We start from the raw sequence: 27,145 nt of genomic DNA on the forward strand, positions 1-27,145 counted from the left end.
CCAACCACACTCTGGGCCCTGGCCCTGTTCCTGGACAGAATTCCCACACATCCCCTCCACCCTTTTTACACACTTACCATAATGGTATGATGTGGGAACAGGGCACGGACAGACTTCACAAACTCCACAAAGTGCTCTGAATAGCCGTTTGCCACATCCAGGCAGATATATCTGATAGGTGGAATGGCCTCTAGAATACTTGTTAACTTGTCCAAATCAGCTTTTCCACTACCCGAGCTTGCTGCTACATGCTAGAAAGACAGGCAGAACAAAAGGGAGTAGTGGTTTGTAAAATCCAGGATAAACACATACTTCATATGTCTTTTTCTGCATAGTCTCAGGAGGACTTGTTCTGGAAACTAGTGAAAATCATACTATATAATATGAAAATCATACTAATAATATGAAATAAAGACCTTCCTGGGAATATCAATTTGTTACTTCTGTTTTGTTTAAAGGCTCTAAAAGAAAGCAAAACTAGCATTTTATCAGCTTTTCATTCACCAGTGGATTCTCATAGGCATATCACAGAATCACAGAATCACCTAGGTTGGAAGGGACCTTCTAAGATCATCTAGTCCAACCATATAATCACCTGAGATGGATGAATGTTCAGCCATACTCATATTAACACAAATGCAGAAGCCCTAACTTGGTGTATTTCCAGGAAGGCAGAGTGGCAAAATCTGGGGTACCGTCAGAGAGCGGGATCTGATCTTTAAGTTCACCAAACACTCCCTTGATCTAAAGAATCACAGAATACTCGAGTTTGGAAGGGAACTCTGGAGATTGTGTAGTCCAACCCCTTGCTCAAGCAGGGTCAGTTACCCTTGAAAACAAGCAGATTGCTTCCTCCTTTGTCTTCCTATGAGCTCTTTCCAATAGAAAAATAGTTTCCACAGCTGTTGGCCCACAAAATCTCTGCAGAGATCCAAGGTCACAGAGCAAGTCAGTATTTAATCACTAGGAGATCCTACTCCAGTGATTATGAACCACAAATGAGCTAAGTACCAAACTGTTCAGACACAGGATATTCCTGGGACCACTCTCTATGCTACAGTGGCATATAAGCAACCCTGATGAACCTAGGAGATAGGCTGGCTTTCAGAAAATCCTGTAATCAAGCATCTTTATAATATAATTCTAAAATATGCCACAAGTAAAGGCACAATACAGCTGTGGGGTATTCTTTTCTATACAGAAAAAAGTTTTAAAACTGCACTGAACTGCAAGGAGGGGAGACAGCCAGGCATGCTCTTATACTGCCTCTCCAGGAGTAGGGGCCTGCCAAAAGTACACAGCAGAAATATGGATATGAAAAAGTCAGAACCTAAGTCAATGTTTAAATTTAGTAGATGGTGTTTCTCTTTAACGGCTTAGGCTAGGACCCTGTGAACAAGTGAGGCAGCACAGCTAGTAGTAGCACAGTGTGAGCTCTAGTGCAAGGAGGTAAATGGAGGACACACATGTTCTGACAACTTTCAATGCTCAGCCCTGCTCTGGCCCAGCACCTGGGCCCCTCCAGCCCGCAGGCTCCAGGTCCACGTGCATACCTGATAGCAAGAACTCTGCCTAGTACAAGGGCATGCAGGGCCAGCTTGTGGTTGGGTTACTCAAAGGCTATTTGCATTTATAGTCTCGGGCTTCTCCCTCACCAGCACTACCACAGCTCCCAACAGCAACAGAAGTACAGCAGTTAGACCTATTCCCAAGTATTTCCTTCTTCTTTGTTCAGGATACTTCTGTTTCCATTCCAGGCATATACAAACTTTGCTTTTTTGCATCTTAATATAAGCACTTTCATAATCGACTCACACAGCTATTCTTTTTAAACCAGGACAAGCCACTTCCCTTGATGCATTTAAGAACAGCAAATATCTTCATTCTCCAAAACCTCACTTGACAACAGCAGTCCCAAGAGATCCCAGTGTATGTGAGTTCAGAACAAAGCAATAAACCATAATAATTTACACTATGAAAATGTACCTCAAGGCATTCTGGGTGATTGGCAGCAAACAGTTTCCATTCTTCCAGAGAATAATGCTTGTGAATTGCAGTGAACATTGCATGCTAGCAAAAATAAGAAAACTGGTATTAATGTCCAAGTTAGTCATCTTTCCCTCTGCTGTAGAATAGCAAGATATCAGAAATTCACATTTGAAATATAGGCTCATCCTGCTTGAAAGAAACAGTAACAGTGAATAAGATAAGGCAACTCCAGGCAGCTCTTCAAAAGTAACTTAGCGTATCTAGTCGACCTTTCAGGATCAGGTTTCTAATGTGTTTGATGAAGTTTCGGTCAATATTTTGAATGTGCTTAAGCACTGCAAGAAATCAAGGTGAGGCTTGAGGCTAGAGGCTAATTAAGTGGTGACTCCTCTCTGCTGCAGCTTTATCCAGTAGCCTACACTTTAAAAACTGTTGTCGGCTAATAATTTTTTTCTCAAAGGGAACACAATATACACCTCAAAAACTAAGCTCTAGGAGCTCTAGAAGCTCCACTAAAGCTGAGCTACATCCAAGATGGAAGCTTCCCAGTAAGCACCTCCACTGAAACTATCTTATATCTGGAGCTCTCTGTGGTAACTGTATTGCTGGAAAAGCACAGCTGCTTTGCAGTGAAATCACACCTTCTTGTTCTGGATTTTTTAACTCACACCCCCCTGTTCTCCAACAAACAGCTAAAAATTAACAAGGGCTGCTCACTGTCACCCAATGGCTTCCCAATTACTGCACAGATGAAAAGCAAGACTTACTTTTGCCATAACCACGGCCATTTCAAATGTTCCCACAGTGTCCATGTTTGCCACTATAATGGGAATTCCCGTGTATGTCTGCTTGGAGTTGCGAAAGGTGAAGGTGCGCGTGAGGTCGACCTGCAATGAATAGGCACACATTCTTTTAAGTGATTGCCACCTAACAAGAGTTTTACCACTGACTTCAGTTACAGCAGGTTTGGACGCAGCTTCTTAATTTTCCTCACATTTCCTGTTCTTCTTCCTTTCATTCCACTATTACCTCAATTTATTTATTTTGTTACAACTTCTGCCTTCCAAATAAGAAAGAAAATATAAAAGCAAAATAATCTTTTCTGTGTTAAAGAGTGTTTTTGCTTAAGAAAAAGAAAATAAAAATTAAAAAACAAAACAAAACACACAACCAAACAACAAGTCAGAAGGGGTTGGAAAGGAAAGAAAGGAAAATGAGGACTGGGGATTATTTTGTACAGAAGTAACCTCAGCTGTTCGTTTGGCTGCCTGAGAAACCCAAGTTGAAGTCCTAACTCCACAGAAGTCAGAACTGGAACTCCCTTTGTCATAGAGGGCTTTGTCACAATCTTTAATGTAAATGACAATATAATTACTCAAATTCAAGCTCTTACTTTTGGCTATGGTTACCAGCACTCTTGCCTACAATATGAGCAACCATACCCTGGCTTATTAAATCATGAGGCTGTTAGTTTCTAAGTTAATTTCTCACAATTATGTTAGCCTTCACCTTCAAAGTGAAGGTGAAGGATGCTTCTTCAGCATCCTGAAATGATCACGGTAACATCAGGCATTTTGTTCCTTACATTTGTTTGCAAAAGGTAATACCAAATCTAGATCAGTTCCCACTGGTCTACTTAGCATCTTGCAAAAGGGAAAAAGGAAAACCTAAGAAATGCACAGCTGTAAGATATAAGGTTAGTCTCTTTAGCAATGATGAAAATTAAGGCTCTTTCACAGTTTTCATTACTCCTTACTCCCCTTAATCCAGGAACATTCGGAGACCTGAACTGAACTGAAATCCATCACCAGAAAGGAAGCAATATAAAAAATATAGGACTTTTATTATTTATTTACAATGTATTTTGAGCACTGTCATATTGCAGGCTACATTCTGATTAATATGGTGGGGGGTTTATTATCGATTTGTTAAGGGAAAGAACTTGGTGCCTCAGTGATATATTGTGAAACAGGTCATAAATAAGCTCATAAAGGAAGGGTCACTTTGGTGACCAAGCTAAGATACAACTTAATGGAGACTCACCCTTCTTGTCATTTACTATCAGAGAGGCCCAATTCTCCACTCATCACTAATTACATAACATTCTCATGGGAATTTCAGCTGCAGATAACATGAGAAAATTGTATGAAGCAGCTAGGTATGAAATAAGTATGAAAATTTAATGCATTTTATTCACCTTTAATGCAATTTATTAACTAGAACCAAGGAAAAAAGGACAGGGTATCACACAACTAGTTCTACACGGACAATAGTACCAGAACCACTGCCTTAGAGTTTTACAGAGGAAAAACATCTCTTTCAAATGAACTTAAAAGGAAAAGAACAGTATGTTTAAGAAAAGATTGAGGCAAGAGGCAAAGCTACGCAGGGAATACAAGGCCATTATTCTTTCAGTGATTCTCATCTCTGCTTACTGTAACTTCTCATATACGACTTCCTTTAGCCAGTCGGCCAGATGGATGTAATGCAATTATCCACACAACCGATAATACTTTAACGGCAGGCACTTACGAGACAAAATTGCAGGGCTTCCCCTAATGAGGCTTTTGTTCTGTAAGGACAGGAGAAATGGCACACTGGGTTGGAGATGTTTATGTTCTAGTTCTCCAAATACTCAGTACCAGATGTCTGGGAAGGGAATACAATAACGAGGCAAGCTTTGCAAGACTCTTTCCCTAGCCTACCTTCCCTGGTCCCAAGAAGTTGATGTTTAGAGATCTTCAAAGACAAAGGTCTTCTCCAATCCATTGTGCTAAATACCTGCTCACGGACAAAGGACCTGCCTTGTAATTTTTTTAATCCTTCACACCTTTAGCCTCTCCAATATCCCATAGCAATAAATTCTGAAGATGAATTATACATTGCACAAAAACTACGACCTTTGCCTGATAATTACATTCAGTACTTCCTACTTCTTGTTTTGTGAGAGACAATCAATGGCCACTTCTTAGTTTCACGTTCTCCATTCCACTCCTCACTTCATTGACTTCTAGCATATCCTCCACAGTTGCTGCTTCTTCATACTGAATAATCCTAGTATGTTTTTTTCCTCATGTGGAAACCAGTCAATACTGTATCATCCTGGCTGTTGTTCTCTGTACCTATTTTAGCATATTATGCTGTTCTTGTGAAGGGATCACCAGAACTGTGTACTCAAGATGAACATACCGAGGAGTATCACAAAGCTAACTAGTTTTCCTTAGTTTCTCTAGTAGCACTTCTGACCATCTCTTTGCCTCTTTGCTGAGTGGTAACAGCTAATTTATAGCTTATTGTTCTATGCATTATGAGAAAATAACTTCTGACTCTAGGATTGCTCACCATCACTCAACAACAGTAAAAGTTTCTTTAGAAAGAAAATAATGAAATGTATGTTATAACTCCTACCTAGACCTTCGACATATGAAAGTACTAGGACATTTGCTGTTCCGTTAAAGCTCCCTGGACTTACTTGAATTTAAAAATTTTATTTAATGACCAGACTTCCTATAGGACACTTGTCTGGTGAACGTAAACGGCTGAGGCAAGTCCAGCAAAGGCAAGAATAGCAGGTTACATGTGTACCAAGACCCCACAGACAGATAATTCTGCTCCCAATCCAATCATTGCTTTAACCAATTTTGACACTTGAATTCAAGCTTCAAATTGTCTGGTATCTTTTCAAAAAGTGAAAGCAATGACAGAAAATGAAGATAGTGCAAAGAATCAAAAACAAATACCAACACAGCAGAGCTACACAAAGCGCTGCAAACACCCAAAACTGCCTAAGAAGCTGACTTAATCCTAGTTACTCCATAAAAAACTATGCTTGCGCAAAATGAGGCATTCACACCAGAGAAGCAGATGCTTGCTGATATAAGCTTCAAAGCAGCAGCTTGCTGGGTAACAGGCACTGTAGTATGCTGCCTCTGTTCCTCTGCCAGAACTATTTATTTATATTCTTGTTTTGAAGCAGACTGGGGCTGTCCATTTCTGGCTCTCACAGACACTGTTTATTCCTGTTGCTACAGCCTCAGTGATGGTGTCCAATTTCTTAACCTTCATCAGTTTCCACTGACCCTCCTCATGACATGCACTTTTTCTCATGTGAAATGTTTTTAACAGTTCATCATAGCCACCCGTTACAACCCTGCCATATCAGCTCATGTTCCTCCTATCATTTTCCCTTCCCAGCAGATCTTCTTTCCACAGCCTGCACAGAGCTAAATATATGAAACACTGCACTTGAAGGAGCCATGTGTCACTTGATGGAGCACAGCTCCACCTGTTTGCCAGGCCAGCACAGTGAATTTTGAAGAGGGACCACAGGTCCCCAAGCAAATGGCTGGAAAGGGCCCACAGGCCTTATGAGCAGTAACAGCACACAATGAGGAGTTACTCAGCCAGGACACCGTTCTTTGTAAATTAAAAACTACTAGCCTGAAATTACATTTCTACTGAGAGGGCCACTCCAATCTTACACCTTCATAATGGTAAAAAAGTTTTGCCTAGTTGTCGCCTTCAAAATCCCTGGCCATAGGCCGTAATAAACATGGCTACCCCGCTTCCCTTTCCAGTCTTGTCTTTCTGCCTCACTTGATTTGCCTCCATCTCTCTCTCTCTCTTACAACTCCACTTCCCCTGGAGAAAAGCTTAATCCTCTTTCCATCCCCCAACACAATGTAATTCCTTCATTAGTCAAACTAAATCCTTTGCTAGCCTTGGGGTTACATGAGGTAAATGAGAAGGCACCTTCAGTCCTGAGGCAGCCATCTTTTTTTGTACAGGCAATCCTCATGGGGATTTCCTGGGGGGTCTTTCCTGATCCCTGCTGAGAAATAACTACAGCAGTATCTGGGCTAACAGTGGTCCTGGGCCAGCAGGGATGCGGAGCCCTGGGCAGCTCAGGCCACAGGGGTATGGGTGGGCTGCTGCTCGTCCCACAGCAGCAGGAGCCAGGGCCGGGGGGGGGAGGGAGGGTTAACATGAGGGTGAAACGCACCCCACCACCCGTTTCCAACTGACAGGATGCCAACCCAGGGCACCCTGTGCCGCGGGAAGCGCTCCTCAGCGTCTCTGCTGGTTGGGGTTTTTTTATCATTACAACTAATTTTTTAAAAAGAGTACGTCAGTAACTCGATAGACGCACTGCCCACAACCCCCTGGGCTGACAGCGAAGATGCCTACCGGCCCGTCCTGCTCCCCCGCCCCGGGTTTGTACCGGCCCAAGCTGCGGGGCCCGTAACCGGACACCCGGGGAAGGGGCTTGGGCAGAGCTTTCGGTTCACCGTCGCCTCTACGGCAGGCAGCCCCCCACGGAAACCGGAGGTCATCCCCCCGCTCAGCGCCGCAGAAATCCGCAGAGGCACCTGTCAGGAGCAAATAATTCTCTACCCCCGCCATTCTTTTTATTTTTGCTGAGGAGCGGGGAGGACAGCGCGGCACCGGCTTGCGCCCGGGCTCGCCTCGCCAAGCCGCGAGGGCGGAGGGGGGGGTGGGTGGGAGAATACGCAGCCGGCTCCGTAACCCCGGCCCCCTCCTCCCAAGAGCAACGGCATCCCCCTCCTCCCACCGCCCTCCCCTCCGCCACGCAGAGGGCGTTTCGATCGGGGAGGGCACTGCTACGTTAGACCGGGGAATAAAAATAAAGCAGGGAGGGAAGGAGGGGTGAGGAAGTTAGGCGCTGAGAACGGAGGAAAAAAAAAACAAACATGCCGGGTTTGAATGTCCCCACCTCTGATCTGCTTTTGAGGCTGCTTCTTTTAGGTCTGAGCAGGACATCTTTAAAGTCCAGTTTGAGGTCTGCGTCTACCCGGGGCATCTTGCTGGGATGGCGGGGGCCCGGGCTCTCCTGGCGGCGGCAGTGGCGGCCCCGCTGCACTCGCTCCGCTCCGCTGCACCGCGCCGCCTGCAGAGCCGCGCCGGCCAAAGCCCGCCGGCCGCCCACCGAGCGTATTTATAGGGCGCGGGGAGCGCGGCGGCTCGGCCCGAGCCCCATCGCTTTATTAGGAGAGGGTTGTTTTTAGCTGAGAGCCGGCCGCCCTCTGCCCCTTCTCCCGCCGTGGTCACCCCTGCTCCTTCGGCGGGCTGGGCGTTATGTGTGTGGTGGTGCGGGGGGGGGGGGGGGGGGGAGAGAAGACGGGGACGCGGCGCCCGCCCGCAGCCGCCCGTGCGGGGCGAGGCGCGGGCACCACCGGCAGCACCGCCGCCTTAAGGACAAAGCAAGGGCAGAGGCAATGGCGCCTCCATGTGACCGAGACGGCACACGCCGGCCCCGCCGCCGGGTGTAGGAGCTCGCAGCGCGACAGGGCGCTGCCCGCTTCCCTCTACCGGGCGGCCGCTGAGGGGCTGAGCTGACATCTTCCCCCCACCCCCCCCCCCCCGTGCCCCCCAACTTCCACCGCCCGAGCGGCGCTTGCGGGCCAACGGTTGCGACCAACCGCCGCCCGGCGCGGGGGCGGCCCTGAGGTGGCCACACCGACGGGGGCTGTGGCGAGGCTGCCCAACGGTTTTCGGGTGTCTGCCCGAAACGGTCTAAAACCATAGGATGGTAGAATGGTTTAGATTGGAAAGGACCTTAAAAATAACCTCATTCCAAGCCCCTGCCGTGGGCAAGGACACCTCCCACCAGACCAGGTTGCTCAAAGCCCCATCCAGCCTGGCCTTGAACACTTCCACGGATGGGGCATCCACAGCTTCTCTGCGCAACCTGTTCCAGTGTCTCAACACCCTCATAGTGAAAAATTTCTTCCTGATATTTAATCGAAATTCAAATCAAATTAAAAAATCAAACTGTTTTGGTTCCAGCCTTACAAAGGGCCAGCCGTTGGTATCCCTGGGCTCCGGTGGAAATCTGACTTTCCGGGGCGCTCCACTCTGAGGCCTAACCTGGCCCCCTCCCTGCCCGTCATCCTCTGATAAAACAGAGCATTTCCTGGCTCTGGGACCCCCCGAGCTGATTCCCCACCTGACTGCAGAGCAAAGGGCTGGTGCATGTTTTTGGCGTTAGAAACGTTGAGAAATGTGCAGCTGGTTGGTCATAGGAGAGCAGTTACAGCACCAGCCACCTGGAGCTGCCTCTGCACAATAATGTCCTATTTTAATACATTTAGAGAAGCAATGCGGGGGGGGGGGGGGGGGGGGGGGTTGCCCTCCGTAGCATAGAGGAGCCCGATTTGGCTCCCCCGGCTAGCCACTGTTTAACACACAGTCGCAAAACCCCCATAGAAGCAGAATTACTGGGTCTGTTTACATCTATTGGCACAGGGATCAACGCAAGGGTTACCAGACATCATGTGAGATGACTTTCACAGGAGCTTTGAGCCTTGAAGTCTTATTTAATTATGAAGTCAGTAAGTTGTAAGGTTTGGACTTCTATGGAAGACACATGAGCAAAGCCTTGTCAGTGACTGGAAACTGTAGCATGGGGGGGGGATCATGGCTGGCTTCCCTTCCTCAGACACATTGCAGGATGAGGCAATGCCCTGTTCTTTATCTGAAAGTTGCACATGTCTAGTCAACACCCTGCTTCCAGCAGAGATCTTTTACCTCTTTACCCAAGTGTCCCAGATAATTCAATATGCCCAAGCATGAGGCCCAGGCTTTACACAGCAGTCAGGGCATTTGAGTGCTCGCAGTTTTGAATGTCCAGGCTTAAAGGCCTTGAATCTGGTTTCCAGGAAGCCTTGAGGCTTCAGAACCCAAGATACAATGTTCCAGGAGAGCCTTGTCACTGCGGGTATTTCCTGCAGAAATACTCAGGCAAAACAGCACCTGGTATAATTAGTCTCATCTTCATAACAGAGGCCATTGACTTGGCGCTTGCTCCACTGGATTCAACAACATAACAGAACTACTAAAATTTATCCTTCCAACAGATAGCCACATCTCCCACCATTTACTGTTCAGTGATAAATTAACATTTTGTTCCGGAGCAGAGAGTACCGATGAGAATGGGTCCTGTGAAAGTGACATGCCTGTAGCAGAGGACTGAGAATGGAGAAAAAACAAATGCCTTCTGTCTGTGCCTGGCACCATGTCTTCTCTTTGCCCTCATGGCAGGCATGTGATGCTGAGAAGAAAGAAATAAACCACTGCGCTGCACTGTGAATGCAAAAGGTCGGCACTGTCGTGGGGAGTAGGAGATGGAGGCTAGCAGTGATACTTGTAAGCCCCAGAAAATCCATGCCTGATGCTGTTCCTTATTTCCAGTACTTTAATTTTAGTTTCCACTCACAGAACTCGCTGTGCTATTTTTCTGTAGATTACAGTATCTGTTAATACCCAATATTTTCTCCATGCACAGATACCAACAGACTAGTTGGGTGTCTCAGATCAGCTCTGGTCATCTTGAAAATTTAAAAAAATCCCCAGTTTCTTACTTCAAGATGTATTTTCTGTAATTAAAATTATGGTTTCTTGCTGGACCACCTCCATCTTTTTTCAGTGTCCTTTCTGAAATATGGACACCAGAAAGGACATGATCAGTAATCACATTAACACCATAGCCAGAAATGAAGATCATCTTGTTATATATCTTTGCTTTTCCTCTTTACACCTGCAGTGATCCTAAATTATCTGTGCTATGGAAGAAAGAGCTGTTCAGCCAGGCTTTATGCAGTTTTGGTATTTATTCTGTAAGTGAAAATGAGCTATCACTGATTTCAGAAATTAGCATATGTAAATTATTACAGTTACTTGCCTTCAGAGCTTTTCTTTTCTCTACTTCATTGGTTTATATTTATACTTAAAAGCAGATGGAACAATGCACTCAGAAGATAATTTTTCAGCCACTGTAGCTGAAAAAAACAATGCTAGTGTAGCTTTGTAGGTCTTCTAACAGTTTCCTGAACTTGGTGTTTTTGAGAAGAGGGAGAAGTGGTCATAATAATGCAAAAAGTTATTACCATGTCTCAAGAAGAAGTATCTATTTGACTTCAGCCCATGAATATCTGATAGTTATTGTTGTCCTTGTGATTTTCATCCTGTTAATGTAATTGTAAATGCTGTTGTATTTAATAATAGAAATGAGTTCACAAATGGGATCTAGTGACAAAGGACATAGAAGCAGCAGAGGTACTCATTGGCATCTTGGTCTTCCCTGGTAAGATTTGCCACAGTAATCCCAGACCTCTGAGACCCATAGGAAAGTCAGGAGCAGTGAAGGCTTACCCTCAGAATGGCAGGATCAGGTTGGGGTGGTGGGAGGGGAGAAGGCTTCCTGAGAACTAGAAAAAGCAAATGTCAGTCCTGTCTTTGAGAAGAGCAAGAGGAGGAGGGAGGATCTGGGCAACTACAGGCCAGTCAGCCTCACTGATGGTGATGGAACACATGAAAACATTTCCAAATGCATGAAGGAAAAGAAGGTGACTGGAAGTAGTTGGCATGAATTTATAAAGACAAAATAATGCTCAGCTAACCTGATTACCTTCTACGATGAAATGACTAGTTTGGTGGGTGAGGGAAGAGCGATGGGTGTTGTTTATTTTAACTTTGGCAAGACTTTTGACAGACTCGCATAACATCTTCATAGACAAACTGACGAAGTGCAGTCTAGCTAAAAGGACAATGAAGTGGATTGAAAACTCACCGACCTTCTGGGCTTAAAGGGTTGTGATCAGTGACATGAAGGTCAGCCACTTGTGATGTATCAGATTAATTCTATGTGGCACTAAAAGCACCCCTTTTTATCCATGCTCAGTTTTCTTCTAAATTAAACAACACTTTTGTCACTAACTCCTTGGTAATGAAAAAGGCATTCAGTGATAATCTTAAAGTATGAGCACTTCTGAGCACCAGAAACACCTCTAGGGTGAATGCTTAATGAGGTTGTAATTATTTATCAACAGAAAGTAGTCACAGCAGATGCACGGCTGACACAACTGAAGGCACACACTGACTTCTTTGCTGTCGTTCCTAGGAAAATGCTATAGCCTCATATAGCTCCATACAGACAGCCTGTAACATAATTAGCATGCATGTTTAAGGAGTGTGGTGAGCAGTAGTGAAAGCATTGCTCAGCTGGCAAGTGCTCCTGCAAACTGTGTGTCACAACTTCCCAGCAAAATCCCTTATCTGGAAAGAACAACATGCTGCAGGACATGGTGTGATGAAGATCTTTCACTGTTAAGGAGAAGCAGTACGTTTGAGGAAAAGGCCTGGCCTTGTTTTTCGTATGAGAAATGTAAATAACTTTTATTATTCTGTTTGAATTTGGGCCTTGTCTACACTGAATAGCATTTCCCAGTGAATGGATCAAGAGACCTAACTCGGCAAACACTGCAAATGCAAATGCAGAAGATTTCTTTTGGTTGTGGCGATAAGGGGCTTTCTCTGAACTATCACTAGTATTACAGCATCTGCGCTAAGGCTCTTGCTGGCCTTGATAGCCACCAGAAATGGGAGGAGTGGGGCTGACACCCCTGACTGACACAGCTGTGCCAAGCAGACTTCAGCTAAATGCATGAAGATCACTTGTTACAAAATGAAGAGACTTGTATGCCATAAGTATTTTCATTAAATTCAAAGGCCTTAGGGTAGACCACTAACTCATAAGCTGAGTTCCAGGCCCACACTGACTCTCATTCAAGGTATAATTTGCTTATGAGTATCCATTCCCATTTGATCTCAGTAGGTTTTGTTTGCTAATTTAAAGTAATCGTAGCAATTAATGATTAATGAGATTCTGACCGTCCTTGGCTTATGAAATCTGTTTAGAGTCTGTCTGTGCTGATAAATAAAATGGACCAAGCCCAATCACTGTCCCTGCAAGGCAAGGGAGAGAGCATTGTTCACACACAGCATCCGTTTAGATGCCATATGTGAGCTTCAAGGGGTTTCACTCATACTGCGTATTGGAAACAGTCTCGTGCTGTTCCCTGAACTGTGCTCGGACTCCCTGGTAGAGTGCTAGCTGGCCTGGATGTCCAAAGAAGTGCAATACTAATTAAAGGGTATGGACCGTTGCATGGGAGAGCTTATGGCCATGCACTGGTCCAGTTTGGTTTACAGTAGGTCTTTACTGTTATGAAAAAGGTCTGTAGATTTTATTTAAATGGGAAAAAAACTGGTTGTATACTGTCCATTGTGAACTGATACTTCTGTTAATTACATACAAGACCCATACACTGTAAAAGAAAGAGAATCTTTCCGTGGAAATTTTAAGCCATCTCGCAGGATGGAACAGGGGTTCTGTTGCTGCTACAGAGCTTTGTCTATGGAGCCAGCCTTTCCTCAGTGGTGCTCACTGTCAGGATGAGAGGCAATGGGTGCAAACTGAAACATATGAACTTCCATCTGGACATAAGAAAAAGCTTTTTTTCCTGTGTGTCATGGTTTAACCCCAGCTGGCAACTAAGCACCACACAGCCACTCGCCTCCTAGCTGGATAGAGAAAGAGAACCGAAGGGTAGAAGTGAGAAAACTTACGAGCTTAGATAAAAACAGTTTAATAATTGAAATAAAATAAAAGAATAATTATAATAATGATGATGATAATAATAATAATCTGTAATTAAAAGGAAAATAACAGAGAAAAAAAAAACACAAGAAAGACAAGTGGAACAAATGATAATAATTGCTCACCACCAACCGACCGATGCCCAGCCAGTTCCCGAACAGTGCCCCCCCTGACCAACCTTCTCCCTAGTCCATATGCTGAGCATGACATCATATGGTCTGGAATATCCCTTTGGTGAGTTGGGATCAGCTGTCCCAGCTGTGTCTCCTCCCAACTTTTTTTGCACCCCTCCCTACTTGCTGGTGGGGCAACATGAGAAACAGAAAAGGCCTTGAGTCTCTGTAAGCATTGCTCAACAATAACTAAAACATCCCTGTATTATCAATGCTGTTTGCAGCACAAATCCAAAACATGGCCCTGTATACTAGCTACTACAAATAAAATTAACTCCAGCCCAGCCAAAACCAGCACACTGGGAGGGTGGTGGAACACTGGCACAGGTTGCCCAGAGAGGTTGTGGAGTTTCTGTCCTTGGCGACAATCAAAACCTGACTGGACACAGTCCCGAGCAACTTGGCTTGGCTGACCCTGCTTGAGCAGGGGTTGGACTATGTGATGTTGAGAGGGCCCTTCCAACGCCATATCACTTTGTGATTCTGTCATTCTGTGAATGGAGGTCTTCTGTCTTGACTGAACATAAGCTGATTTACCAGAATTTTCCAAAAGATTCTAGACAAAACAGCAATGCAAGTGAGATAGCAAAACTGCCTCAGTAAATAGGCATTATATTTCCAAATAAATAAATAAAAGCAATAGTGCACAACTGCAGAAGGCTTTGGACTGAGAAGAGCTCAGCGAGAATGAAATTCTGGTGTTGCCTGTGTACCAGCTGATGATGTTTTGTCAGCAAATCACCTACTGTCATGACAGTGCATGAGAATTTCATCATGTTACAAGCCAGACTGTACTGGGTCTGGCCATACCCCCTTCTTCCCCACAGTGTTCGCATTCAGACTTGGATGCAAGCTTGCACCTGAACTTCATCCATCATCTCTAGTCTAGAAACTCCCGAGAATCCATTGTCAATTCAGCCTGCTCATGTAAAGAGAGGATAATATGGGATTCAAAAAGCAATTTTGCACAAGTGTTTTTCTCGCCAGCAGTTGATTTTACACCATGCTATAGAGAAGTGATAGCACTGCTGAGGCAGCGCAAACACTAATATTGCTCTTTACCTCTTAGTTTTTTAGTTTTTATTTTTAATGTACCTGTATCAACATGCTGCTTCCCTCATGTTAACCTATTTCTTGTGGAATTAGTGAGAGGTAGGTTTATCCCTGAGTTTGTGTTACTCAGCATCAAGGTGGTTAATACAGAAAATAAAAAAAAAATAGTTCTCTTGCACTTAACACCATTGATTTGGTCTGTCCCTCAGGCATAAGACAGACTAAGGTCCTGAAAGTCCATTTCCTGTTTATGGAGAAGGGTCAGGACATTGCCTCTTCTAACCCTGGTAATTTATTTTTTTTTAATTTGGTGCCCTAAGCCTGTTTGAGTAAGCGCATTACCATTGCTATATGAAAGAAATGCAAAGCACATCATTAATTTAAAAAACCCATTATATAGCCAAATGGCATTTTCTTTATTTTCTGGGCTTTCCTTGACATTTTTGTGTTGGGTGAAAATCTTGGTACCAGTTTTAAACTGGAAAAATGTTTCTAAACTATGAACATCTGGTAATCACTAGCTTTCAAACCCAATTTAATCTTTATTTAAAGAAAAACTTAATAACTTTGCTACCCTACTGCACCATCTACAGGCAAAAAAACCCCTACGTTGTTGATATTACAAAATGTTAGAACTGTATTAAGCACCTTCTTTAATCATTGCAATTAATAAATAAAAGTGGAATTTTACAGTTTTAATCTCAGTAAGTGTGAGGCTTTTATGCCTTTTGTTGTTTAAAATTAAAATATGCCTTTTGTGTTTAAAATTACATTTTTCCATAACTTTAAATACTCTGCACACACTGGCCAGGGAGTTTTGCTTCTGTAGAACTTGTGTTAATTTGCATCTTATCATGGGGAAATAGAAAACAAAATTTACTTGGACCTTTATTGCATTTTAAGAGCTTAATGGGATGCAGATAAAAGCTACTGCATTTGTCAGCTGTCACACACTTTTTCATAAAGATACCTACATAGGGATTCTGATTAACATCAACTCAGTTGTCACCACTATGCCTTTTTTACCCATAATTCCTCACTGCCTAAAGTTAAAGATATTCTTAAAATGACCTAGAAAATGCTGCCTCTCTCCCACAGCAAATAAATCCTTGCTAAATATTCTCATATAACATTATGATAAAATGGGAAGGGAAAATTTAATGCCTGGATTTGTGAAATATGCACTAGTTTTACAAGTCTGTTTAAAAAGTGAAGATTATTAGCATGTGAGGCCGCGGCAGCTGCACATCTGTAGCTATCGGCTTATATATAACATGCAGTTTGCGTGTCCATGATATTTCAGCAATCGACTAGAACAAATATGACGTGAAAATGTTGGATCAAATCTCATTAATTGCCATCCTTCTTTTTAGGAAGAAAGCAGATCCTCTTTAGCTGTTTTCTCCTTCCTGTGAACACACGTGTTTAAAAAAAATATATCCAGGGGTAAACGAAAATGAAATACAGTCCTTAGAAGTGGTAGACATAAATGCATTCTGCCAAGAAAATTCAAAGGATTTTAAGTGATTTTGTTCTGGTAGGAGTACAAGGGTCTAAATTCAAGATCACTTATTTACTTGGATTTTAGCCTCGTACGTAGTGCCTGTGCTGGGAAACTGTGGAGCAAGAACGTTATTTGTCGCAGTGTGTATGCAGTACCCAGTCAGTAGGGCATGTATCCTGATTACAGTTTTTTTGCATTAGTATAATGAAGACTTCCAAAAATACTGCATATTTTTTGTCTGTTATTCCACATCCTTGCCTGGCAAATTATTATTTTGCTTTTTTTTTTTATTTTTTGATTTTGATTTGTGCCTACCTGTCTCTCCCTTTTTCCCGAGCTGCTGTGCAGCAGTGCTGGCTTCTGATGTTAAAAGAGCTGGTATATTTCACCCCTATTGTCCATATTCTGCAAAGGCAGAAGTCACTTCCATACGTGGTTGGCGGAGTGCTTTGAGATCCTTCAGGATGAAAAGTGTGATATAAATATAAGATACCATTCATTCCCTTTTTTTCCGCAGTGCGCACAGTGCTAATAGGTTTTGCTTTCATCTTGAGCTCCCCTGACTAAATTGTCAAACATCTCAGTAATACCGTGAACATTTGCTTCAGGCACAGTCATAATCACTGTTCTGTTAGCTCCATCCTTACAAAAGGATGGCTATTCTCCAGGCACACAATTGACTTTCCTACTACCAAATACTTCTTTATTCTTATCGTCCTCAATAGCTCCTCTTACAATTTCCCTTGAGTTTCCTAGCTTCGGTCTAATCCTCTGGATCTCATTCAGGTTCCATTTCCCATTTGCCATGTCAGTTCACCTGCAGTACATTGTAAAGTCTGTGCCTATCCTGTATCCTGAGCAAAAAGGACAGGCTTAAGGGTATTTCTTTGGACTTCTGAGTCCTGTGTCTGTCTGTCTTCCTTCCACTCTGTTTGGATGGCAAAGGCTTTTCCTCTTTAGGCAGAGTGCTGTGAGGAAAGCAATAATCAGCTTCTCCAGGCTACCTAAGCAGCACCTCATTCTCTTCTCAGAAAGAAAGAAGCAAAACACAATTGCTTTTCTGAGCCCTTCTGACCAACCCTGTGGGAAAGGGAATAATTAGCCTCACTAAGCTATGGAGCCAGCAGCCCCTTGCCTTCCCTGCAGTCCCCTTACTTGACCCCACTGTATTAGAGCTGCAGCCAATCCCACAGTAAATACAGCTGAGCAGGCGAGCTGCTCCCAGCTGTGACCACATCACCGCTCCCTGCTCTTTCTCATGTGCTGCCGTGGCACCCACCCAAGGCCACACAATTGTCCCTTAGAGAGCTCAGATGGCAAATGCAGAACATGGCAAGGCATTTCCTCATACTCTGTCTCTTTCATTCCTCATTATTTTAGCTCAATTATTCTTGCTCCCATGTTTCTGGATCCTCTTGCATTCAATGGCAGGCTCCTTCTTTTCACCCTGACACTCTGCTGTCAGGTGGTAATATATCGCTCACCCGAACAAGAGCTTGTCAAGAAAATCAATGAGATACAGTGTCCCTTTGGGGCCAGGCAAACAAGTCTTGTGGAATTTGTTAAATGAGATGTGTGGGACTACACTGTCATGTGGGGAAAAAGAGAGGAATAAATAAATGTTTATACATTTGATTTCCTGATCTTTGAAACTGATCCACTTGAATCACTGTGTCTGGTGCCCAGTTTGGCAAAAAGACATCTTTACTCCTGATGACTTTCCTAAGCCTGCATTTGGGCTGTGGTGTAGTAGAGTGGTAGATTCCATATTCCATGGCATAAAATCTAGCTTCCCTCACTTACCTAAGCGTAAGCAAGCTGGGACTACGTCTATAGGAGCCAGTGTCTCCTATACTGTGATGATAGTATCATCATGTAAAACTCGTGTGTTTGATCAAAAGGAGTCCTTGTTTTTCTTTTTCCACAATCCAGAATGGCTCAGAAATGCAGAACCATTGTGATATTTAAAAACCATTTGATACTTAATCAGAACAGATTTGTGGTGCGTGAAGAACGTGGGCATATATCTGAGTTGAGCTTTGGGAGACATTAATAATGAATTATGCTGATAAAGAACAGCTGTATTCTTACATCAGAAAACATGGGGACAAATAATTAATTTGCCTTCATTGATTTCCCAATTCTTTCCTGACAGAAAGTCCAGAAATGCTTAGACTACAGATCTAATTGCCATGACAAGAGCGCATGCATTAAGAGATTGTGTCAATTATTGGGCCATCAGAAGCTATTATGAAAGCCGATTTCTGCTTCTGCGATCTTAAGACCTCCCTTCCCTCCCCCTGCCCTGTCACTTTTTAAAGGTAGCTACTAACAGAAAGTCTGGAGACAATAATGCAATAAAATGTTGATGATAACTTTCATAGAATCATATAATCATAGAATGGTTTGGTTTGGAAGGGACCTTAAAGATCATTTAGTTCCGACCCCCTTACCGTGGGCAGGGACACCTCCCACTAGACCAGGTTGCTCAAAGCCCCATCCAGCCTGGACTTGAACACTTCCAAGGATGGGACATCCACAACTTCTCTGGAGAACCTCTTCCAACGTCTCACCACCCTCACAGTAAATAATTTCTTCCTAATATCTAATCTAAATCTACCCTCTTTCAGTTTAAAACCATTATCCCTTGTCCTATTGCTCCTCTCCCTGATAAAGAGTCCCTTCCCATCTTTCCTGTAGGCCACCTTTAAGTACTGGGAAGCTGCTGTAAGGTCTCCCTGGAGCCTTCTCCTCTCCAGGCTGAACAACCCCAACTCCCTCAGCCTGTCCTTGTAGCATAGGTGCTCCAGCCCTCTGATCATCTTCATGGCCCTCCTCTGGACCCATTCCAACAGGTCCTTATCCTTCTGATGTTGGGGACTCCAAAGCTGGATCCAGTACTCCAGGTGGGATCTCACCAGAGTGGAGTAGAGGGGGAGAATCACCTCCCTTGACCGGCTGGCCACACTTCTTTTGATGCAGCCGAGGATGCCGTTGGCTTTCTGGGCTGTGAGCTCACATTGTCAGCTCATGTTGAGCTTCTCATCAACCAACACTCCCAAGTCCTTCTTAGGGCTGCTCTCAATCCACTCTCCACCCAGCCTGTATTTGTGTTTGGGATTGCCCTGACCCATATGCACGACCTTGCACTTGGCCTTGCTGAACTTCATGAGGTTCACACAGGCCCACCTCTCAAGCCTGTTAAGGTCCCTCTGGATGGCATCCTTTCCCTGTAGCGTGTTGACCACTCCACATGGCTTGTTGTCATCGGCAAACTTGCCCAAAATCCTAGGGGTCAACTTTGAATCTCCCCTGGTGCTATTCTGCTGTGGTGTTTGATGCAGATCTATGCTGCAATAAGCTGGATAATGACTTTATTTGTCCACCTCAGGCATCACCCAATAGATTCAATTACTGATCATACTTTCAATTTTATCTTGGGAAAGTTTATTTTGCCCTTTTATGCTTATGCTAAATTGACACCACCAGAGTTTGGTGATTTTGGAAATGATTGCTACTTTCCCAGAGTCGTGATTTTATTGGTTCTGTTCTACCTCAAACCAGGACATACTTTGTTAGGATGCATCGCTCCTGAGCTTGGAGCTCCTAAGCTTGGAGGGGGTGATCCTGTCGTTCAAGAGGGAATTAACTTTGTACCCTGTACCTTCCACTTCACAGCTGTGTGCAGCCCTGCTCAACTGAGATTCAGAAACAGACTCAGACTCCTCTCTATTCAACATGAAAGATAAGGAAGTGCAGTGATAGGATGAGGGGTAATGGTTTTAAACTAAAAGAGGGTAGATTTAGAGTAGATATTAGGAACTGGTAGATATTCAAAGGACAGTATGGGACTCCAGTTCCTGGGAAATGCAGGCTAAACCTCAGCTGGTACAGTTCTTCTGAAGGATGTAGACCGTATATTTCTAATTGATCAAGTGCCTTTGAATGAGTCAAATTTTATTTCAGTGGCAGGCAGATAAGAAACCTTGACGGTGTTTTTTTGTCATGAAGCAATCTTGACAAGTATATATGGCTGCTACTTAAAAATTCCTACTGCATCGTTGAAACACTTCCAGGCATCACTTAATCAGGTGAAGGAGATCTTAGCTCACTTCTTGTTCTCATTCAGGTTTGCCAATTATAGCTCGTCTAGAATTTTGTCCCCTCTTACTTGCGAACATCTCTTCAATTCTTGCTAATTTCTGCAGCCAGACTGAGTGATGAGAACCAACATTTCAGGCACGCACATGTGCTCTCTCCCTGTGCACCATGCTGGCCACACTGGTGAGCACCGTCAGCCCTCCTGCCTGGCTGGATATAGGTCTGGTGTTTTCTTTATCCTGCCTGGCTGGATATAGGTCTGGTGTTTTCTTTAGCATCGGCCGGGAGGGCTGGGGAGGTAGGAGTGCAGGGAAACTGCAAACTGCTCTTAGTTGTTGGCAGAAGCTCAGTCTCCTCTGAGGTGAGGGGGATATTTTTTTTTGCCTGGTTAAGGTAACCTGTTAGCAACATCGTAGGAGGGGATTTATTCCTCATATCTCTGAACCTCTTCATTACACCCTGTAGATGCCGTGACGTGATTTATTGCATGCGGCAGAGTAACCTGCAGAGGGCACCTTTACTCTTGCATCGCGGGCCTCCGCCGCTTGCTTTGTGTCAGCAGCGCTGCTCAGAAAGCAGCAGTGCTCATTGCTTTCTTTCCCGCAAGAGAAAATAACGATTTACACCATGTAATTTCTCTCTGTTTCTTTTTCTGAGGCCTGCTTGTGACAGAGGAAGTCACCCAATCTACTATAATCTATTTGGCTTAATAACATGCAGTTTGTTTGCATAGCATGTGATTACAAGGTTCTAGAGGACACCAATTAGGAAGAAAATCTGGGGAGAGAATAGGGATTAGAAAGCATCCGTCAGTCAGATGCCTGTCAGCCAGCAAAATAATAATAATTAATCATAATTAACAATACATTCTGTGTCAGTAGTGCATCTTATCTGAGGACTCTACAAGCATTTTTTATTTAATCTGCACAGATCCTTCTGATGGGAATATATACGATAAAATATTTAGAACTAAATTTGCAAATGGCATTTCTGAAATGAGACCCCTAAGGCAGTTGTATACAAGCGCCAAAATAAAGTGCCTGATTTTCAGACATGCTGAGCATCTGCAAACCCCAGAGTTTGTGTGCTAGTATTAGCTTAGATGTCTTTTAGCACAGACAACGTGACTACCGCCTGTTTATTGGTGAAGGACCAAAACATTTCAAGTGATATGCAGGCTGTGCTGGGAAATGCACATCTGGCCCTGTGGTGATGGGTGGATTTACCTCTCATCTGTACTACTCTGCATGGGAAGAGCCTGATCACACATGCAGGACCAAGTTCTTATGCATGAGCTGTGCACAGGTTGGGGATGCGCAGGGCCAAGCATGCCCATGGGTCAGTTCACCTGCAAATATTCCAGTTCCAGCTCTTCTTAACCATGGTGTGAATGCTTTGAATACAGTTGGGACACTGCCAGCAATGACGGAAAATATGCTGTTTGCAGGACTCGGTGTCCTTACTCCTGCTAAATCAGCTCTCAAATCATTGTACAGACATAGTCCAAAGCACTAAGAAGTGTTTTGGTGAACAAAGTACCAAGTTGCCTTACAAGTCAAACTTCTGAGTCATAACCAAAACAACAGCGATGAGAAGAAACTTCCAGCAGTTTTTGTGAAATACCTTTTGTTTTATATCTACATGTTTTTTTCAGTGTTTTTTCCCTCAGATAGGATCTCAGGATGTGTAATGCTATTTTTAGTAGAATTAGAAAAAGCAAAAAAATCCATATTTTGAGCTCGCTTATACAATGCCTTGCTGCCACATTTCCCACACACAGATAATTTTGTTATTTTCATACTCGGCAACCCTGAAATCAGAAGTGTTACACCCTTAAAGCTCAGCCTCCCATCTCCAGGCTCACTGGAGAGATACGTGCCATTTCAGGTGAAAAGTGTTTGTTTTGTCCAACTAATAGTATGGTTAGTCACTTAATTGGATGCTATTCCACCTCCTGCAGACCTGGCAATTTTTTTGCTAACACAAGTTAACTGAATAAAGGCAAATAAACCTGTGGCACAAATTACTCTCCACAACCCCAGGGTATATAGCCCTTCCTGGCCTGTGTTCAGCCTTTTTTTTCCCTTTTTTTCTGTCACGACTGTAACAAAGAACTGGTATACTCTGTAGGGAGGAAAGTCTTAAATTCTGCCACATGATCTCTTAGGTCTGTAGCATAATGGTAGAAATCCTCCAAGTTCTGTAACAAATGCAGATTAGTTAGAAAATCCCTCTTTAGAATTGATTTAGGTATGGAAAGAAAAAATACATCCAGTGTCGCAGCTTTAGTGCTACTTAGTTGAGATCAGAAATTCTTCCCTCTCTTTTTTTTGCTAGTTTTCAAATTTCTTTTTCTGCTTTGCTGCAGTGCTTTGGAACCAGAATAGCACAAACACCTAGAAACTGATGGATATAGGACAAAAGGTTAGAAGTTCTGGCAGTGGACCAAGTGGCATATTACAGATCTGTAATGTCCCTTTTGAGTCTCAGAGTTATCACCACTTTGTAAACAAATGGGCAAGCTTCACAATCCTCCTAGCTGTTGTTTCAAGTTGCCTGGGAATACAGGCAGAGCGTTCTACACTGGTGACAATCTGATACTAAAGTCAGTAACAATCACTACCATGGGGCCCAACACATTTCCTCTGTCTTTAAAGATAAAATTCTGCTACTCTGTTCAACGCAACACATAAAAACCTTGTTTGCAGATTTGACATCGTGGCTGCAGAGGTTTCTGAGGGTGTTGAGAGCCCATTGTGACTTTTGTCCAATGCTCAGCTCAGCAACGTAGTCTGAGCTCCTGCATAAATCTTTCTTTGAATTTTATGCAGAAGGGTCCTTTTATTTCCACAGAAGTTACTGTCTTTTCCACCCTATAGGCAGTCTCAACTGTGCTGTGACTAAATCCACTTAAACTATAGCTACCCCTGTGCTTTAAGAGGGCATTATCACTTGGGGCAGGAAGGGAAAGTTCATCCCTTAGGAAGGAGCTTGCCATGATTTTGCAAGGCACAGCAGTAACCTGGTAACCGACATATCCATTCGTGTTACATTTTCTAGGTCAGCATGAATCATTCTTAAGAGAGCAAATTAAACAAGGCAATTTGAGAGGACTGTAACTACCCTGCATTCCCCCTTCCCTGGCTAGTACTGCCCAAGGAGAGGCTTGTGCTTTCATGGCACATGGTGTAGTCAGGGCAATGTAGACCCATCCCATCCCCATCCTTTTGGGGTGCTCTGCACCCCTGCTTTGCTATTGACAGCAGGGCTAACAACGATTCTGGTTCCAAAGATCCTGTCCCTGGGATCCCACTGAATAAATGCAGAATAAAATGAGAGAATAAAGCAATTTCAGTCCAAGTCGGGAGGCAGGAGGTGTACCTGTAAGGGCACAAGGAATCAGTGGGAAGACACTGCTCGAAATGAGAGGCAGATTGCAAAGCAATTGCAATTGCAAAGATTGCAGAGAGGCAATTCTGATATACACCCCAGTCTAGCCCTATTTCAGACATGAGAAGGAATCCATGAGCTTGTAAATACAACGGGTTCCCCCACTACACACATTCAAGGATAGTGACATACATATGAAAACAAGACTCTTCCTTTCCATTGCTGTGAACGACAGCATCAGCAGTTGACACAACTCCTTTTTATCCAGTTGAATAATGCTTTCTCGTAAACACAACAGTGTATAGCATGTAAATTTGACCACGCTCAACATTTCTTTGCTGTTGTCTCTGAAGATACTGTGGGCCAAAGTCTTGGCTGCTTTAAAACCTGAAGGTTTCACACCATAAAGCTAAAAACTGTACTGGCAGGGGTTACAGACTGCAGTGATTTGGACTGAGGACCAAGAGGGTATGACATACTTATAAACATTCAGTCTCAGTGCAGCAATTTGTGGGCAGAGAGCATCTCTCAGCAGGAATAAACCATGAAAAGCACAGAACACGTCTTCATCAATTATGTGGAGTATTTCTTAGCCCACAGTTATCACCAATTAGGCAAACTTTTCTCTTGTGATGAACTTCTGTTTTGACCTTTTATAAGATACTCTAATTCCTTGTGCCTCAGTTTCCACACAGGGGATAAAAATATTCCTTTACCTTGCAGAGATGCTGTGCAGATTAATTAATGCCCAGCTGCACATTTTAGGCTCTTGAGATGAAAAGTGCAATGTAGGTATTTACTTTTAAAACTGTATTTGACTATCTTGCTGAAAAAAGCATCATTTGGACCACTGCCAGCCATGGGGATGGAAGAGTTCTCAGCGGAGAGAGGAAGTCAGAGCTAAGCATATCGGGTGCAGCCCCAAACCCTGCTCTTCCAGTACTTGCTCAACGCTCACTGAAAGACCAGAATATCTGCAAAATACCTGCTGTCTCTATCCAGGTTTAATTTTGGCTAAATATTATTCAGGGAACAAATTGTGACAGCTGCTGTTCAAACACAGTGGGCCTTCTGTTGATGTCAGTAGTTGTATGAAAGACGAATTTGACTTGCTATCCCATTTTAATGAGTGCATGAGTGTATGTATCTCCTGTGTGTAACACTGAGACAGTGTTAAAGCAGGTCAGGATTCGGTTTCAATTCCTCAGCCTCTGGGGCTCTCTTATTTCCTGCTGAAGAAATCAGCTCTTCAGCTCTTCACCATAGCAGAATCAGGGGTGCCATCTGCAGTTAGAAAGCCGGACTCCACAAAATGATGCCTTTGCTTTCAATGACTACATTGCACCTCCTCATGGAGCCTCTTGAATGCAGGCCTTCATTTTGAAAGGGAGGTCCCGGGTCGTTCTGTCAGAGCAGTGCTCACTGTTTCTCAGGTTGCTGGACAGGGTAAGGTGAATACAGTTTTTCTTTTAATCTATCTGTGCCACAATCCCACAAAGTGTGTGTCAGGGAGAAACAACTCCACCACGCAGAGGACAGCAGGCTCCAAGGTGAATTTTTAGGTACAAAAAACATGTGGATTGAATGAGTAGCTGAGGAACAGCTGAGAAGCCGTGTAAATCAGATTTTTCTTAGATCTGAGAGGTTTAAATCTTTCGATGGAGAAAAACTGCCCTGTTGCAACGAAGCTGAACGTTTTTTTTGGACTGTGTATAAACCCTTGATTCTGGCAAATAACGGCTGACTGGGAAGCTGGAAGCCGTGTGCTGTGCATGCAGTCTGTAAGCCTTTTGTCATTCTGAATGTTGGTTCAAGTAATCTTTCTTTGACAGCTCATTTGCATCTAAGCTATCCCCAAAGAGTCTGAGAGTTTGGAAATAATAGAGATGACATTTGGGTAAGTGTTTAAAAATGCACAGCAGCAGCATGCTCAGAGGCTTGCATTAACAAGCAGAAACGAATCCTGAAAGTGAGCTATAAAAAAAAAAAGTAGGGAATCTGTCTGAATGAAGTAAGCTTCACTGGGCATCTGATGACTAAGTAGGAAATGTTTTGTGCCAAAACCTGGGAAGGTAAGCGTTACTCGCAAGATGACAGCACCAGAAAATAAACTAACACCAATGAGGCTTATGGCTAGAATGCAGCATTGAGCACAGCGTACTCCCAAACTCTGTGAAGTGCTCCATTGAGAAAATTGCTTGCAAATCAGGCTGAATGGCAATGGCAAAACAGGGCAACAGAATGGTTTCAATGAGCCAAAAAAATTATGTGATTTTAAATGTTCCTGTCCTCTAGCACAGGCATGGTGCCAGCAAATCTGTTCAAGCAAGCTTTGAGGATTAGGGAGATGCAATTTTGCTAGTTCCCAGGCAGTCGATGTTGTGTGCAACTCTGGCGATGTTGCTCAGTACTGGTAGGGTGTATCCTGACAGGAAAAGAGCTGGTGAGTTTGGAAGAAAACAGCTTATGCCAGGGTGGGTACATTAAAACTGTCTAGGTGTAGGTAGCTCCATGAAAATGAAGCAACACAGAATTGTAGGTATCAGGAGCATTAAAGTTCCTGGATTGGATTTACCACTGGTGTTTCCATAATGTGCAAATACTCTAATTTTTACTCTTATTGCTATTGTAATAGCTCATAGGGGCAGCAGTTCAGCTGAGGGCCTGATTTTACAAACATGTAATAAGAGACAGCATTTGCCTGAAAGCTTTTTAGTCCAAATGGGGTGAAATGAATAAAGAATTGAAGAAGAAGAAAAAAAGCAAGATGAGGGGAGGAATTGCCCTGAAGTAAAAGGACAAATTAAGGCAAGCCAGAACTTCCAAGTTCAGCATCATGCCTGTAACAACCATGCAGAGCTGCTCAGTGGATATAAACCACAACTGTATCAGGACTGGCATTTTATACTCATTTTGCAGAGCTAATTGCCTTTGTAAGGGAAAGCAACGTGATATGTCAAGCCCTCTGAAGAAAGAGGACAGAAACACTCAGGAACTTAGCTCTAAAATTCGTATTTTGGGCTCTGGAGTGTTACAAAAGTCTATTAATTTGCCGTGGAAGAATGGAGATCAAATTCAGCTAGGACCTGATCCTGCTCGGGGAGGCGTATGGATACAGGATTTACATGGTGTTCACTACATAGCCTTGAATCATGGCTCACTCCTGCCTGCCACCATCTATTCTTAACAAAACACAGCAGGAACTGCTGAGCATGGGAAATAAGTTTTAAAGGTCATTGATTTCAGCTATTTATCCTTCCCCATTTTCCACATGCTGGATTATGTGGTTTTACCTGGAGCTTTTCTGGGAGCTTTCTTTCTCTTCTGTGGCATAAAAAGTCAGCTTGCATTCTGAGCTCCTTTCCCCGCCAGTGTCATGCTCAAGAGCACACAAAAGCCAGAAACACTCTTCTAAAATTACCTGCAAAGAAAGATCAAAGGGAATGAGCTGGTGTTGACTGTTCTCATTCGTTTCAG

At 43.6% G+C, this 27,145-nt stretch overlaps 1 protein-coding gene across 4 annotated transcripts in view; it reads right to left on the reverse strand.

Annotated features, from left to right (window-relative positions):
- Positions 1 to 8,148, reverse strand: part of GMPR (guanosine monophosphate reductase) — a 45,504-nt gene extending 37,356 nt beyond the window's left edge. The window contains exons 1-4 of one of the 4 annotated variants that reach the window (XM_074146378.1): positions 7,724 to 8,148; positions 2,757 to 2,876; positions 1,987 to 2,070; positions 78 to 251 (exon numbers count right to left, since the gene is read on the reverse strand). In XM_074146378.1, the coding sequence (XP_074002479.1) occupies positions 78 to 251; positions 1,987 to 2,070; positions 2,757 to 2,876; positions 7,724 to 7,810 (465 nt within the window). In that variant the 5' untranslated portion in view covers positions 7,811 to 8,148. The remainder of the gene's footprint in view (positions 1 to 77; positions 252 to 1,986; positions 2,071 to 2,756; positions 2,877 to 7,723) is intronic. The other 3 variants (XM_074146379.1, XM_074146380.1, XM_074146381.1) reach the window with 3 other exon arrangements.
- Between the last annotated feature and the right edge of the window lie 18,997 nt (positions 8,149 to 27,145).

This window comes from Numenius arquata, chromosome 4 (assembly GCF_964106895.1).
Source record: "Numenius arquata chromosome 4, bNumArq3.hap1.1, whole genome shotgun sequence".
NCBI lineage: Eukaryota > Metazoa > Chordata > Aves > Charadriiformes > Scolopacidae > Numenius > Numenius arquata.